The sequence below is a fragment of the Crocuta crocuta genome, unplaced genomic scaffold (assembly GCF_008692635.1).
Source record: "Crocuta crocuta isolate KB4526 unplaced genomic scaffold, BGI_CrCroc_1.0 scaffold25, whole genome shotgun sequence".
Taxonomy (NCBI): Eukaryota; Metazoa; Chordata; class Mammalia; order Carnivora; family Hyaenidae; genus Crocuta; species Crocuta crocuta.
Genome location: NW_027532015.1, coordinates 1,713,435 through 1,729,958, shown reverse-complemented (window position 1 = coordinate 1,729,958; position 16,524 = coordinate 1,713,435). Strand labels below are relative to the sequence as shown.

Sequence of the window (16,524 nt, the reverse complement as noted above, 5' to 3'; positions counted from 1 at the left end):
CGTAGTGGCAGCGCTCTGACTCCAAACATAATAACCATCTGTGTGGACTGTCCAAACAACCTTCCAATAGCTCCCTACTGCTGCCAGGGAGGTCTTCATAAATCGTGTGTCTAATCTTATCTTTCTCCATAATATTGGCCAGGGGCTCTCGATGGCCCTCAGGCTCAGCTGCAGATTTCTTCTTTCCGTGGCTAAGCCTTCTGTGACCCGGCCAGGTCTCCTCTCTCCAGGCCTGCCATCACCCATAGTCTCTCCAGCCCATGGTGGCAAGCTCAAGGCTTCAGGGGACCAGCAGGGGCCTGCATGGGTGTGTGGTGATTGATCTCTGAGTCTAAAGACGTCCACATTCACATGCATAAAAAACAATTGGATGGCCAACAAAAAAAAAAAAAAGTGGGGGATCCCCTTTGGCATCCTATATTGCAGGTTATGATTCTCTTTGAGAAAATGTCCTCTTTACCTTTTCACCTGGCAATAGCTGTCCCTTGAAGACTTGGCTCCAATGTCACTTCCCCTGGAAGCCTTCCCTTGGAGACTTAGGTCTCCTTCATGCAACATGTGCATCTGTCCCAGCATTTATCACCCTTATTGTCTTCAGTTTTAAAATCCGTCTCGTCCAGTCAACTCCAGGCTTCTTGAGGTCAGAGGAAATCTTTGTTTTTTTCTTTTTTCTTGGTTTCTCCAGCATTTAGGGAAGAGTCCATGAGTAGTATTTAAATTGTGAAGAAAAATATAAAAGGCAAGAAATGTAGGTGGACTGGTGTCTCTTCCTTTTTTTTTTTATTTTAATGACTCATTCATTTTCGTTGAGATTGTGCCAAAAGAACTCGCAGTTATGAAAGCAAATTATGTAAATGGATTCCATCCTGGTGAATATTCCGTAGATAACCGCCTATGAAGTGCATGTCCTGGTAAGGACGATAGGCATGTAAAGGTGAAAAGCAAAGTTATACGGAGTTTAAGTTTAAATATAGGTAATTGAGGTGCACACAGAATAGAATATATTTATGCCAAACTGTGATTCAAATAAATAAGGTGTACACTAAATTCTTCCAATGACCGTCCCTTTCTGAGGCAGAGCCAAGAGCTCTGAAACGGGCACTTGCTCTGTGGCGTGGGGCGTGGTCCTGCCCTGGTCCCGTTTTGCCTGTTGTAGATCCTTGCATGCTAAGTGGATGCATCACATGTAGACATAGCAAAAGAGGCCTTTTGCTTCCACATGAAAGGTCCCGATTCTATTTTATTTACAAAACAAACAATAGCAATTATTTTTACTCTCATTCACCCCTTCAAAATGAATAATCCGAAGGGGAGCGCTGACACAGCGTTAAGAAGTGAGAAACAGAAGGTGTGGAAACAAAAGCAGCGTATGGTCATGGCCTCGTAGCACCACACGGCCACCTACCATCGTGTAGCACAGCAGATCAGCAATACCTCCCGTGACGGTGCCTTACAAAGGAGAGATTCCATTGTAGGTATGCCATTCAACAAAATTTGAAAGTACTCACTCACAAATAATTTCGTCTTGATGACTGAAAGTATAGATAGTTCTGGGCTCTACACTGGCACGCTTCGGTCATCCAGAAATTATACATATTTAAACATAGAGTTGTCTCAGAATGCCAGATAGATGAAGACTTACTGCAGGGAGAAGAAAGTTTCAAAGACAGAACCCAAATCATGAAGTGATGGTACAGAAAGTTCATTGATTGGTTCACTCATCCAACAAGCATGTAGTAAGCATTCCTCTGTCTGGCATGGCCAGATAACCCACAGAATTTAAGTGAAGGATATAAAAAATACTGATTTCAAGGGCTACATGCCACCCTGATGTTTTTAGTGGCATTATCAGCAGTAGCCAAATTATGGAAAAAGCCCAAATGTCCATTGACTGGTGAATGGATAAATAAGTTGTGGTGTGTGTGTGTATAAAAAAAAAATAAAAATAAATAATGAAATATTATTGCTCAACCATAAAAAAGAATGGAATCTTGCCATTTGTAATGACACAGATGGAGCTAAAGAGTATTACCCAAGTGAAGTAAGTAAGAGTAAATAAGTAAGAGAAAGACAAATACTATATGATTTCATTCATGTGGAATTTAAGAAACAAAACGTACAGGAAAGAAAAGAAGGAAAACCAAGAAACAGACTCTTAGAGAAGAAACTGATGGTTACCAGTGGGGAGGTCTGTGTGGGGATGAGTTAGAGACGTGATGGGGATTAAGGCGTGCACTTGTATTGAGCACCGGGCATTACATGTAAGTGTTGAGGCACTGAATTGTACATATGAAACTAATATAATAGTGTTTGTTAACTAACTGGAATTTAAATAAAAACTTAGAAGAAAGAAAAAAAGAAATCAAGTAGAGGAAGATCCTAGAACAATTTTGTAACATTAGCTTGTTAAAATAGGAACCTTGACCTCATTGATACAGCTGTAGTTTACAATGTTGTTCCTTAAACTATGTTACATTAAAAACTCTTTAAGACATTCTTTTGGGTCTAGGATTTTAACTTAAAAAGAAAACAACCAAAAACATTGTCCAAGTGTGTTTGTATGGAGAGCTTTGGTTTTGGAGTGATCGGTAGAATCCGAGGAGAGTAAGTAAAGTTGTCATTTGTTTTCCACATTTGAGGCCAGGACCCACAGGATGGAAAAATTGCTGTGTAAGGTTTGTGGATGAGCAGATCCCAGGAGCTGGATTAGCCAGGAAGGGGCAGCAGCCTGTCGCCAAAGCAGAGAGATGCATGTGTTGTCAGGAGGATGTCAGATTCGTCACATGGCAGGGTTAAGAAGAATGTCTAAAGTTACACTGAACATCAAGATCACTGACCAGGAGAGTCAAGTGAATTTGGACAAGCATCAAGACAGGGAACTGGGGTCAGGGGCCAGGCTGCATACTGGGTTTAATGGGACCGATCTGTAAGCTTGGGAGGAAGAGAAGGATTCTGTGAGATCACCTATTAACTTCGTTTTTTGTGCCTCATTTTCATTTTTGTTCTTGGGTTTAGTATCTTAAATTTCTGGATCAGCTCTCAGAGAAAATGAAATTGGACCAGATGGCTGCTGAACTTGGCTTTGACATGCGCCTGGACGTAGTTTTAGCTCGCACAGAGCAGCTGGTCCGCCTCGAGAGCAATGCAGTCATTGAAAACAAGACTATCGCCTACAATTTACAGAGAAAGGTAGGGGATATTGAAACTTACTAGTGTTGGGGCTCCTGGGTGGCTCAGTCAGTTAAGGGGCTGACTTCAGCTCAGGTCAGGATCTCACAGTTCATGGGTTCGAGCCCCGCGTCAGGCTCTGTGCAGATAGCTCAGAGCATGGAGCCTGCTTTGGATTCTGTGTCTCTCTCTCTCTCTCTGACCCTCCTCTGCTCACACTCTGTGTATCTCTCTCTCTCAAAAATAGATAAACATTAAAAAAAAAAAGAAAGAAACTTATTAGTGTTGAGAGAAGAAATTGCTGAGAAACTTAAATATTGGAAAATAGTTTACTTCTCCTTGTATTTACCTCTGTGGTTAGGAAATATATACATATGTATTTGGAATTCGAGTGTCTGTTTTAAGCCTGAGGGATGGTAAATATATCACCTAAGGTTATATTTGACTGTGAGTCACAGAGACCCAAAATAATGGCAGCTTATATGACTGAAAGTGGTTCCTTCCCACCCCCATAAGTTTCTGGAAGTGGACAGCTCAGGGTGAGTGTGGTGAGTCTGTTCTGTCAAGTTTTCAAGGAGCCAGGTTCATTTCAGCTCATTAATCTCCCACCCCTAGGGTGGTTCACACCTTCATGGCTCAAAATGGTACCTATGTGTTCCAGACAGAAGTTTGGAGAAGAAAGGGATGAAGAAGAGGGATGCAGAAGAGCATGTGTGAGGTGTCTTTTGATGGAGGCTTCCGGAATTTGCCACATGAACTTGTGTTTATATCCCATGATTCTGATGACCGAAATAAGCTTCAAGGGAAGCTGGAAAACTGTATTCTTTACTCTGGGTAGCCACTTGCCTACCTAAGAAACTCACTGTTCTGTTATTAAGGGAGATGAGGAGGACTTGGGAATATCTAGCAGTCTCCGATTTGACAAACTCTTCTGCACTGGGGAGAAAATCGAGGAGAAGCGTTTACTTTTCACTCACTCAAAAGAAGAGTTAGAAACAGTTTAGACTAAATAAATGAATGAGTAGATGAAAAGGATAAAAATATAATTAGTAGTTATGTAATTATTGGCATTGGTGAAAGACAGAGCAAAACACAGATGTGTTCTTATAATAGTTCTTAGGAGAAAATTCTATGGTAGAATTATAGTGTACAGGCTGTGTAATGGGTCACATCTGGGATTGCAGTTTGGTTCCACCAAGCTGTGTGACCTTGGACAAATTACATACCTCTCTGTCTCTATTTCTTCATATTTGAGATGGGAATGATATCTACATAATGAGGTTGTTTATTTTTAATAAGGCCTATTTTTAAAGTCTTGGCTCATAGACTGTGCTCTGTGCACACTTGACCTCTTCTCCATTTACTAGATTTTTAGGACTACTTTATAAAAGACAACAGCTAACCCCTGTTACCATCAGAGACATTAAACTGAGCTACAGTTCTTTCTGAAGTTCTCCTTAGATAATTGATTTTCCCCTCAATCTCCAACATCATTCCTTCTGAAGTACTGTGTGATTATTAAAATTACCAGTTGTACAGGACTCACCAGGGCAATTATGCAGTAGAGAGGAATTTGACATGAAGAAGCTCAAGGAAGGGAGTTTGGTTAGAGAGACATGGAAAGGGCTTTGTTAAAAATGGATCTGGCTACGGACATTGCTGTCACGGTGAGACAAGATACACAGGCCTGCAGTTCAGTCTGTCCTTCACACTTCTGAGAAGTACAGAGTATATAATTAGAGAAAATGTGACGGTCTTCAGCTCTAACATTCTAGAATTCTGCATGATTCTAGTCCCCAACATTTGCAACAGATGTAAGAGGTTTCTGTACTTAATATTCTACTCACTAATTGTGACATCACAATCCAGGAGGATTTACTTTCCCTTTTAGAGTCCATAACCTTTTTCTAAAATCCATTATAAATTCCTTCATCAAGTTTGATTGTCAGTGAAAAGTGCTGTCTGAAAAACTTGTTCTCTGCAGGGTTTGTGGCTGGTATAGACCAGGCGGATAATAAAGACACCAATGAACTAAAAGCTTCTTGAAGTCCTTTCTATTTCAAAGATCTAAAACATATAAATACAGCTTTCTTTACATGCTCCCTTGTATTACTTACTTTAAAAAGAGATCAACTCTCATGTTTGATGGCACTCAGTCTGGGTCTAAGGCAATGACGTTACTCAGTCGCGGTTTTTGGCACTAACCTGCACTCTATCTTCTTTTGGCAGAGACCAGTGCAAGCAAAGTTGCCATGGGTGGTGGAGAGGATTTTGTCTCTCTACCTTGTTCTGATCTTGACAAGCCCATTTTCGTAGTTTGGAACATCATTTTACGTGTCTGTAACGGTGTACGCGGCGGAAGGCCTACTTCTCTGTGCATTTTCTGTGGCTTTTTTGTCTCCTACTTTGCAGCTACAGAATTAGTTCTTGGAAAAATAGGAATAAAAAATGCAGTCAATAAAGGAATCCAATCACCTTTTCTGAGGGTTTACAAATGAGTCTCATTGAAGTGTAGATAAGAAGCAACGTGATCTGAGCAATTCATTTATATTTACTGACTGTTCAGTGATTATTAAAAAAAAAATCCCTGTTTGTATCAAATCAGCTCAAGACCCAGAAAGAAAGACTGGAGAGCAGAGAGCTGCACATGAACCTCCTCCGGCAGAAAATCGCCCAGCTGGAGCAAGAGAAGCAGGTGCGTTCGGCCTTGGCGGTAGAGAGGGACGAGGCCAATCTCACCCTAAGGAAGTTGCAGAAGAAGATGGAGAGGCTGCAGAAGGAGCTGAGTGCATGTCGAGAATCGAACACTGAGCTCAAAGCCCAACTGGCTGATACCAGTGAGCTTAAGGCAAGTGCCCATCTTCACTCCCTTGTTGCTTTGTGCAAGTTACCATTGAGGTTTATGTGAAAGGGTGGCAGTCTTATAGCAGACGCACCAGAAAAGAAGAAGAGATAAAAGCTTTCTGTGATCTTCTCGAGTTGGGGGAAAAATGCAAAAACGACACAAAACCAGCACAGGAGGGCAGTTTAGCGTCTCTTCAATTCTTGGAATGAAGCCATAGTTGCTGTGTGAAAAGCCCATGAGAAACGGGTGATGGAGGGTGAAGTGGATGAAGAGGTCACTTTTTCTCAATGAGCCCTGAGTAATATAGGGATGTGCAGAATCACTACACTGAAGCTAATATAATACTGGATGTTGATTACACTGGAATCACAAGACAAAACAAAAGGTGATGTTAAGTGCAGAAAATATAAACATTTCTTCCAAGCATGGGTGACTCTGATATTTGGGATCAGGGACTTCGCACGCAGGAATTTGCATAGCAAGAAATGAGAAAATGAGCACAGCTCTTCACTGAGAAGAGTCAGCCAGCCAACGTTGGGTCCTGTGCTCTGTGAGATGTCGTCCGTGTCCCCAGAAGTGAGGAAGAGGCCCTGACTGGGCAGTGTGCTTCCTGGATTTGAGGTGTTCAACTTCTAATGGCTACAGAGAAGAAAGGAATTAAAGCTTAAAAGAATTTAATCAAAATCCTTAAATGTCACATATGTGTGCCACTGGAAAGAATATGTAACTTCATATGCATGTATTTTTTCTGGCAGAGAAGCGTGTCATTAATAGAGATGAGAATAATGTCTTAGCGCTTTACAGATGAGCTCTCTGCAATGGACTTTTGGAATGTTTCTGAGTCTGGAAACAGACCAGTGGGGAAAACGAATCTGGAATTAAGCTAGCACTTCAATATGTGTAGTGGGGACAATATTTTAGGAAATATTACCTACTGTATTTTTTCCCCCTGAGTCATTAGCTTTTTTTTCCTGAAACCTTTCTAAGTTGAGGCATTTTTTTCCCCAGAGGAAAAAAAAAGCAGACACCCAGGGGAGGGGACATATTTAAAAATAAGAGAAGCAGGAAGCAAGGAAAGCAGCTGATGGGGTGCGAAGTCTGGGAAGCAAATATCAAGATAAGTCATGCCTTGAGACTGATCTTTGGGTGTGTGTGTGCTGGGGTAGGGGTAGAACCCCTTTGCTGGAAGGGACAGGAGATGCTGAGGCAGCGTCGGTGTCGTAAAACCAGGTTTGGCAAATGTCCTGTGCTGGATACATAGTGTCGCTAGGGGGTGTGTGACAGGGCGTTACATAGTATTCAGCCCTGAAGTGAAAAATGGGGGCCCTTTAATTTTCTTTCAATTCTTCCATTGTCAAGGAGAAAAATCTAAATTAGAAGTTATTAAGGCAAACCTTAAGAGACTCAAATACAGAGAACAAACTGAGGGTTGCTGGTGGGGCGGGGGAGGTTGGGGTAAGTGGGTGGTGGGCATTAAGGAGGGCACTTTTTGGGATGAGCACTGGGTATTCTATGTAAGAGATAAATCACTGGATTCTGCTCCTGAAGCCAAGACTACACTGTATGTTAACTAACTTGAAAAAAAAAGAAGGGGTTATTATGTCTTTACTGCTATTCTTGCTATACTCCCGGCCTTGGGCCTAAGAAGATTCTGTTCTACTCATTGGCTTCCTCATGTTGAAGGAAAGATGAGAATAGTTCGCAAAATTGGTGTTAAATATTCACATACCAAAACATAGACTAGGAATGATAAATAAGGTGAACCCGGATTTCAAAACAGGGAGGTCAATTCCGTCATCAAGAAAGGGACGTGTTTCATTATAAACATGTTTCGGTGGAAGAGTTCAAATTCTTCAAAGAAATCTGTGATATAGAGGAAAGGGAAATAGCACTGGTTTTTTTTTTTTTTTGAGAGAGACAGGGTGCAAGTGAGTGAGGGGCAGAGAGAGATGAATAGAGAGAAGCGGGGCTCACCGGATGCGGGGTTTGGACTCACAAACCGTGAGATCATGGACTGAGCCAAAGTCCGACGCTTAACTGACTGAGCCGCCCAGGCGCCCCGCACTGGGGATTTTCATACACTGAGCTTGCTGAACTCAAGAAAGCCAGAGAAGAGAAGGTGGAGCAGTCTGAGTGATTCCTAAGGATAACTAAGTGGGAGTGACACGGAGGAAGCCTGATGCAGGAGGGCTTCCTGGAGGAAGGACTGAAGTGAGGATGTCCGAATTAGACCACCACTGTGTCTGAAACCACGCGTTCCGGGGCTGGTAGCTACAGTGCGAGCTGCCTGGCCTCCGGTTCCCAGCCCCCTCCACCCTCCAGCTGAGGACATCTGGTCCCCACCAACAGATTTCCCCCTTCTCATAGAGTGCGGGTTTTCTGTCCCCAGGAGAAATTATGAAACTTAATTTAAAAAGTCGGGATTGAGTCACCCTCGCTGTTGATTTTCCTGCTAACCTAGCTCTGAGATGGGCCTTGCCTCTGCGGCTCGCGTCGGAGCACCGGTTCTCCATAATTGGGTCGCTGCTGTGTTCTTTCTACTCCGCCCCTCTGCTCATCATCTCAGAGCCCCTTGCTTCCCTTGATACTAGAGGCCTGCCTTGCTTTTCCCAGTTTCCGAAAACTGAGATTCCATCTCTGAATGTAGCAGCCTGGGCTCTAGTGTCAGGATTCTGACATGAATGTGCAGGTCCCACCTTGTTCTCTGCGTGTCTCCAGATACCGAAAAGTGAAAGTATAATAATGTGCCAACAAGAGCGCTGGGTATTATATGGAAACCAAGTTTATATTAAAAAAATATAATAATGTGGTGAATGAATAGTCTATAAAGCAGACACGAAAATTGGTTGCCATTTTAGCTAATTTTATCACTGCTGAGGGTGACAGTTGTACTGTGCGGCTCTTGTTCTGTGGGCCTCGTAGAGTCTTCAGAATTACCATAGCTCGGGGGCCTGAATGAGATCGGCTTGCATGGAGCATGGCAGCACTCAGTCTAGTGACAGAGGACGTGATGATGGGACAAGGGATTTCCCATCGGTGACCCCCAGGAACGGGTCCCAGCACCCGCTGGGTGAGAGTGAGGGATGAGTGGTTTGAGAGGTGGGGCACTTCCTGGGTCACGGCGGTGTGGGGGCCCGTTGGGGCCATGGTCTGAGGAGAGCGTCTTGCAGGCTACGGTTATTGGCAGTAGGGCTGGGACCCCAGGCTGAGACAACATTATGAGTCGGAAATAGCGTTGGGGAAAGAGTGGCCCACACTTTCCGTAGCAGCAGTTGGAAAACAGCTACTGGAAGTTGAGTCCTGTGTCTATAGAATACGTTCCTGTTTGGTCCCAACGGTGTCTGCCTCAGCTCTGCACCGTAGCTCCCCGGGATTATTGTAATTATCTGCAAGTGGTCTTTCCACTTAACCTTTCACAAGCAAGCCTGATTTCGGTAATTACGTTTTGCTCTTTGGGTGGTATGATTATGCAACGCGTGGTTCTGGTGGGAGTGTCTGGTGGAACGATTTCCTATTCCGGTGTCCGTGGTGTAAAGCAACGTCTCCAAGTATGGGGTGTGCACCCCTTGTGGCATATAAAATGCTTCTAGGTGGTTCACGACAGGGCACGGTGTGATGTTCACTCTTGAAGTGAAAAATGGACTGCCTTTAATTTTTCTTTCAATTCTTTCACTACAAGGAGAAAATCTTAATTTGAGGTTATTATGTTTTTATGCCTCTAGAACATTTGCTGGTCTACTTCTCAAACAAAAAATAAGCCTTAAGCTCAGTGCTGAGCACAAGAAACAGTACCAAGTAATACTGTTTTGTTTTTATTGTGCAGTGGCTCTTTACTTCTTTAAAACATTTTTAAATCCACTATAATTAACATACAGTGTTACATTAGTTTCAGGTGTACTATATAGTGATCAACAATCCTATACATTATTCATTGTTCCTCATAATAAGTTGCACAGTGTTTCTTTTATTTTTTATTTAATTTTAAAATTTATTTTAATATGCATGCGTTTATGAGAGATGGAGATAGGGAGCAAGTGGGGGAGGGGCAGAGAGAGAGGGAGACAAAGAATCTGAAGCCGGCTCCAGGCTCTGAGCTGTCAGCACAGAGCCCCATGCGGGGCTCGAACTCATGGACCATGAGATCATGACCTGAGCTAAAGTCAGATGCTCAACTGACTGAGCCACCCAGGGCGCCCCTGGGTTTGTTTTATGGATGTCTTACTGTTGTGGCAAATTCTAGTGAAATCATATAAAATTCCTTTTAATAGAAGTGAATTCAGGGGCACCTGGGTGGCTTAGTCAGCTAAGTGTCTGACTTAGGCTCAGGTCATGATCTCACGGTTGGTGGTTTGAGCCCTGTGTCAGGGTCCATGCTGATGGTGTGGAGCCTGCTTGGATTCTCCGTCTCCCTTTTTCTCCCCCCGAACCCCAGCACTTGCATTTTCTCTCTAAACAAATAAATAAACTTCATAAAAAGAAATTAAGGTAAGTTAAAAAGGTGGTTGAGTTAAAGAAAAAAAATGAGTACCATAGGTGATACGTGGATATGGCAAAAACTGTGTAGGTGGAATGGGAATAAATGAGCTATAGACAAATAGATTGGAGAAGGGGAAAATACCAGTGGGAATTTGATGCAGTAAGCAGGTGAACAGAACTCTAGTTGGTTGTTGCCGACACCATGATGATTTACAGAGTCAAGGAGTGGTGGAAGAAGCAGCTGAGCAGTGGACAGGGACCAGACCATCCAGGGTCTCATGTATCTCCAGAGGTGCTTGGACTTGTCCTCTGGGTCCTGGGGAGCCACTGGACAATTTCAGGGAGGAGAGTGAAGTCATCAGGGAAGAGACTAAAAGGAAACTGAGAGATATGCAAGAACAGGTGGGCTCCAGAATGACACTGTGGCCAATAGCATCAAGAGTAGCAGTAAAGTAGAGACCAAAGGACTCTTCACAGCACTTGGCATTGGGACATTTATGGCTCAAGCACGTGTAGTGTAGATTGAAACAGTAGTGGGTGAGGACTTTGAGAATAAGCCAAATCCCAGTAGGCTGAGAGATGAAGGAGAAGAAGACACAGAGTCAGTGGCCGGCTCTTCCGGAACTCTTGGATAAAAGAGGGAAGAGTTGGGAAAGTAAATAAAGTTGGCTTGTGTGTTCATTTGTTTTTCTTTAGATCCACACCTTTTGATAGCTAAGATTATAGGGAAGGTATAGGAGAGGTGGCTTTTGACTGACTCAGCGATTACTCGGGCTCCTAAACATTTAAATTGGATGCTAAGCTAAGTCTGCTTTCTAGTGGAGAATAGAGATCTAACTAACACAGCAAATGCCAACTTCATGAATTTATCAGAGATTTTAGTTACAAATGACTTTTGTTTTTGTTTGAACATATAATGTTAGTGTCCAAGACAGACTAATGATATCAATTATTCATCTTTGTACATTGCCTGTGTTTGTCTCTGTATTTATTATTCATAAGGTAACATTTCTGAACGTTAGCAAAGATGGCTTTTCTATATTCATTTTCTATGGCTACCATAACTGATTACTACAAACTGGGTGGCTTAATACAATAGAAATTGTTTCTTCTCATAATTTTGGAGGCCAGCAGGTTGAAATGAAGATGTTGACAAGGTTGATTCCCTCTGGGGAACCTGAGGGCGAATCCACTCCATGACTTTCTCTTGGCTCCTGGTTGCTGCTGACAGCCGTTGGCTTTTGCACCTGTGGAATCCCTCTCTGCTGACATCCTTACATGACCTTCCCCTCTTGTGTCCTTCCTTTTCTGTCTCTTATAAGGCCACTCACTGTTGGTTTTAGGGACCACCCTGATCGAGGATGATCTCATCGTGAGATCCTTACCTTAATTATACCCGCAAAGGCCCTTACTCTAAATAAGTAACATTCTGAGGTTCTGGTTGGACATATATGTTTTGGTGGGGAGGGGCACTGCTCAGCCCGGTACACTTAGTAAATTAAGAATTAATTTCACCATTTATGGAGGATCAATATAAAAAATAATTTGGGCGTGCCTGGGTGGCTCAGTTGGTTAAGCATTTGACTTTGGCTCAGATCATGATCTCACCGTTCATAGGTTTTAGCCCTGCATAGGGCTCTGTGCTGACAGTGCAGAGCCTGGAGCCTGCTTTGTATCCTGTGTCTCCCTATCTCTCTGCTCCTCCCCTGCTTGTGCTCTGTCTCTCTCTCTCTCGAAAAATAAAATAAACATTAAAAACAATCATTTGCATTTCATTTCTGTGTCTTAAAAAGTCAAGATATAATTCACATGCTGTGAAATTCACTTTTTTAAAATCCAAATGTCAGCTTTATTAGGTAAAAGTTTGGTTGGAGAACATGGTGTAAAATCATGGGCTTTCTTTCTTTCTTTCTTTCTCCTTTTACTTATTTATTTTATTTTATTTTTTTAATTTTTCAATTTACATCCAAGTTAGTTAGCATATAGTGCAATAATGATTTCAGGAATAGATTCCAGTGATGCATCCCTTACATGTAACACCCAGTGCTCATCCCAGCAAGAGTCCTCCTTAATGCCTCTTGTCCATTTAGCCCATCCCCCCTCCCACAACCCCTCCAGCAACCCTCAGTTTGTTGTCTATATTTAAGAATCACTTGTATTTTGTCCTCCTCCCTGTTTTTATATTATTTTTGCTTCCCTTTCGTTATGTTAATCTGTTCCACATATGAGTGAAGTAATATGATATTTGTCTTTCTCTGACTAATTTCACTTAGCATAATACCCTCTAGTTCCATCCACATTGTTGCAAATGGCAAGATTTCATTCTTTTTAATTGGCGAGTAATACTCCAGTGTGTGTGTGTGTGTGTGTGTGTGTGTGTGTGTGTGTACTACATCTTCTTTATCCATTCATTTGTCGATGGACATTTGAGCCCTTTCCACACTTTGGCTTTTGTTGATAGTGCTGCTATAAACATTGGGGTGCATGTGCCCCTTTGAAACAGCACACCTGTATCCCTTGGATAAATAGTACAGCAGTTGCTGGGTTATAGGGGAGTTCTATTTTTAATTTTTTGAGGAACCTCCACACTGTTTCCCAGAGTGGCTACACCAGTTTGCATTCCCACCAGCAGTGCAGGAGAGATCCTCTTTCTCTGCATCCTCGCCAACATCTGTTGTTGCCTGAGGTGTTAATTTTAGCCATTTTGACAGGTGTGAGGTGCTTAATTTTATGATATCATAGAAAGAAGAAGGGAGAGAGAGGGGGAGAGTGAGAGCTACAGGGAGATTGACTAGGTTTAAAGAATTGGCTCACATGATTATGGAATTTGGCAAGTTCAAAACCTGGGGTGGGGGGTGGGCAGGAAGAGCTGATGTTGCAGTTCAAGTCCAAAGGTTGTCTTCTGGCAGAATTCCTTCTTGCTCAGGGAGAGTCACTTTTCTATTCAGGCCTTCTAATGATTGGATGAAGCCCACCCATACTATGGAAGGGAAATATACTTTACTGAAAGTCCACTAACTTAAAATGTTAATCTTACCCCAGGACACCCTCACAGAAATGTCCATGCCTCACCAAATACCTGGGGTCTGTGGCCCCGTCCAGTTGACACATAATGTTAACCATCACAGTACCATTTCATGCTGAATACTCTTCCGTCTTTTGGATATACCACACTTTGTTTATGCATTCACCATTTGATGGACATTTTGATTGTTTCCATTTTTTAGCTATTATGAACAAGGCTGTTGGGAACATTTGTGTGGAGTTTTTCCGTGCATTTCTTTGTCTTTTGCAAAATTGTGCTCCAAGACCTTGATTCCTAGGTTATCCCAATCTCCCTTTTAAAGACTCATGCAGTAAATTTCCCCCCAAAGTCTTGACCAGGAAAAAATGGGCCTTTCCAGATGAGTTATTAAATTTTAAGTTGGCAGGCAAACCTGATTATTATAGAAATCTCTTTTTGAAAGAAAAATATTCTTTTACAGGTTCTCCTCCCTGTGTTGCATCACAATAATTTTCTTACAGTATTGCTTTCATATATACAAATTTAACACTGAATAGGAATTTCTTATTCTTGCTACATTTTTACCACTGCAAATTTCAAATCAATTTAGAAAGCAAAATGAAGTATAAAAATAAATTAAACACATTAAAGATATACATTCAATGTGCCAAGTTATGTTATTTCCCTACAATCGTCATGAGTAAGAACGTGTAGTGTCAATTGCTCACAGTACAGTTTCTTTTGAGTTTGGCATGCCTGTAGTTTGTTTTCTAAGGACAGAGCATTTATGCTACCCTGTGATTTAATTCAGTGCTGCAGACATTTTGTTTGCACATGCATCATGACATAGTTTGGCCTTCCTTTGGCACGAACACCTTATTTATGTATTAACTCCACCTTTGCTCTTCTCTCATTAACCTAGAATAATTAAAGTAGTGCTACTAATTGGTACAAATATAGGTGTTTGCACAAATGCAAATGCAGGCACTGAAATCATGTGGCAGGACTCCAGAGGATCCAGAAAGCTTTGTGTAACTCACATAACACCATTTGCTTCTTAGCCTGCGTCGGTTATGATTAGTTTCAGCTAAATGTATTGAAACAGCCCCTTCTAACAGTGGCTTAGATAGGAGAGATGTTTATTCCTTTCTCACCAAAAGGAAGACAGTGCCATGCTTAGTAGGATGATCTAAGGATCACCATCAGTAACCCTGCCTTTTCTTTCTGATTCACTGTCCTAGCCATAGCCTTTATCTTCAGAGCCACTTCTTAACACAGCTAGCTGCTGGGGCTCTGGTCTCATTCCAGCCACCAGCAAAGACGAAAGTGGGGACACCCTGAAGGCCACTTTCAGGGAAGTACAATGCTTTGTATTTCTCCATTGGCCAGAACTTAGTCCCTGGACCTCACTTAGATGAAGTCAGCCTGAGAAATGGGTTTGTTCTGGGCAGTAAGAACAAAAGAAACAATAGATATTTGGTGGAGAGGCATCAACTTTCAATCTGTACCATGTGGCCCAATTTTGGTAGGGAGCTGTGCCCCCAAATCAGCAGTCAGACTACAAAACAGACAAAAACTCAGCGAAGAGCCATTGTTATCTTCATTGTAGTCTCTCAAGGAAACCCCAAAAGGGAATAACATTTGTCAGCCAGCAGCAAAGGTCTCTCCCTCTTGCTACCTCTCTTGATAATCTTGCACACAAGATAGCTGCTCCCCATGCTCCTTCTCCACTCCAGAACTATATCCAGCCCAGTCAGTGCAGCATTTCTTTATATATATTTCGTGTAACCTACCATCTTGGATTCAGTGGAGGTAGGTTCATGGGCCTGGAAATGCTCTGAGCTCTCCCCACTGTGAATGTATACACCAAGCAGAACCCACAAGGAAGAACTTCTTGGGTTGTAGAATGCATTGTAGAATAGGTTAAAGAATGGGTGGTAGAATGGGTTATAGAGTGGGTTGTAGAATGGTGGACGTGTGCTCATAGTGCAAAGTCACACGAACCCCTTCTTTAATTTTGGTTTCAGTTTCCTTCTGGTAAGATCCCTGTGGTTCATTCTCTTTAGTAGGGACATAGCACAAATTCGGGTCATGGGGATACTCTCCCACTCTGCTGCCCCACTGTCTTTGGGGAGCCTGTGTGCGGTGCCTAGCTCCTTCCTGCAGATTTGCATTTTTTGTGCAGTTTCTTGAAAACTCTCTAGCTAGAGAATTTAGATCTTTGGGGGATTGGGCGGGGGGACCTTCAACACATCAGATTTTAAATTTAATCACCATCTCTTTGAGGGCCTTCAGCTCTTCTAACATGACAGAGAATTGTTCACCAGATTTCGATATTTTTTCTCTCAAGAAGGCTGATACTAGATATGGAGGTCACTGGAAGTAACGTACACTCAGAACCTTCTCCATCCTTGCTGGGCTCTGGGTGGCATGTCAGTGTTGTTTATGACCAGTTCTGCCCCACTGGAAGATTATCAGAGGCTCTTGCTGAACTCTGGGCTGAATCTGGGAAGCTCCTTTAGGAGGGACTAAGAGACCAGCTTAGCCACACCCCCACTCCCACGTCTCGTTTGTTTGTTGAGTCTAAGTTAGGAATCCGAGGTCTCCGTCGTCCACTGGCTTTCAGTTCTGTTTCTGGTGGCTTGGCTCAGAGCTCCTTGACTTGCCTTTGCTCCCTGATGACAAGAACTGAGGCAGCCCTTAGGATTGTGATAATGTTTCATATTTTTCAGAAAGTCTTGGCTATGAATTCTTCTCATTAGGACCTGATTTATGTACTTCTAGCTCTCCAAGCTGTGTTCTGTCACTTTTGGTAGATAGTCCACTGTAAATATTTTTCCAATCTGAGCAGAAAGGCTGCATGTGTCTGTTACTAACAAGATTTTGAATTCGGTATCTTAATCGCAGCAACTTCCCACTTTGCCGCCCATTTTCTCTGCAGCAGGGAGATAGTTTGCATATGAAGCAAGTGTCTTTGTCTTAAAGGGAGATGGCTTTGTTTTAAAATTGAGAGATTTCATTCGTGTAATGT

At 42.5% G+C, this 16,524-nt stretch overlaps 1 protein-coding gene across 1 annotated transcript in view; it reads left to right on the top strand.

The window, feature by feature from the left end:
• The window catches only part of CCDC170 (coiled-coil domain containing 170), an 84,271-nt gene that overhangs the window by 59,983 nt on the left and 7,764 nt on the right, over positions 1-16,524 (top strand). The window contains exons 9-10 of the mRNA XM_077776142.1: positions 3,016-3,189; positions 5,774-6,016. Coding sequence (XP_077632268.1) covers positions 3,016-3,189; positions 5,774-6,016 — 417 coding nt within the window. The remainder of the gene's footprint in view (positions 1-3,015; positions 3,190-5,773; positions 6,017-16,524) is intronic.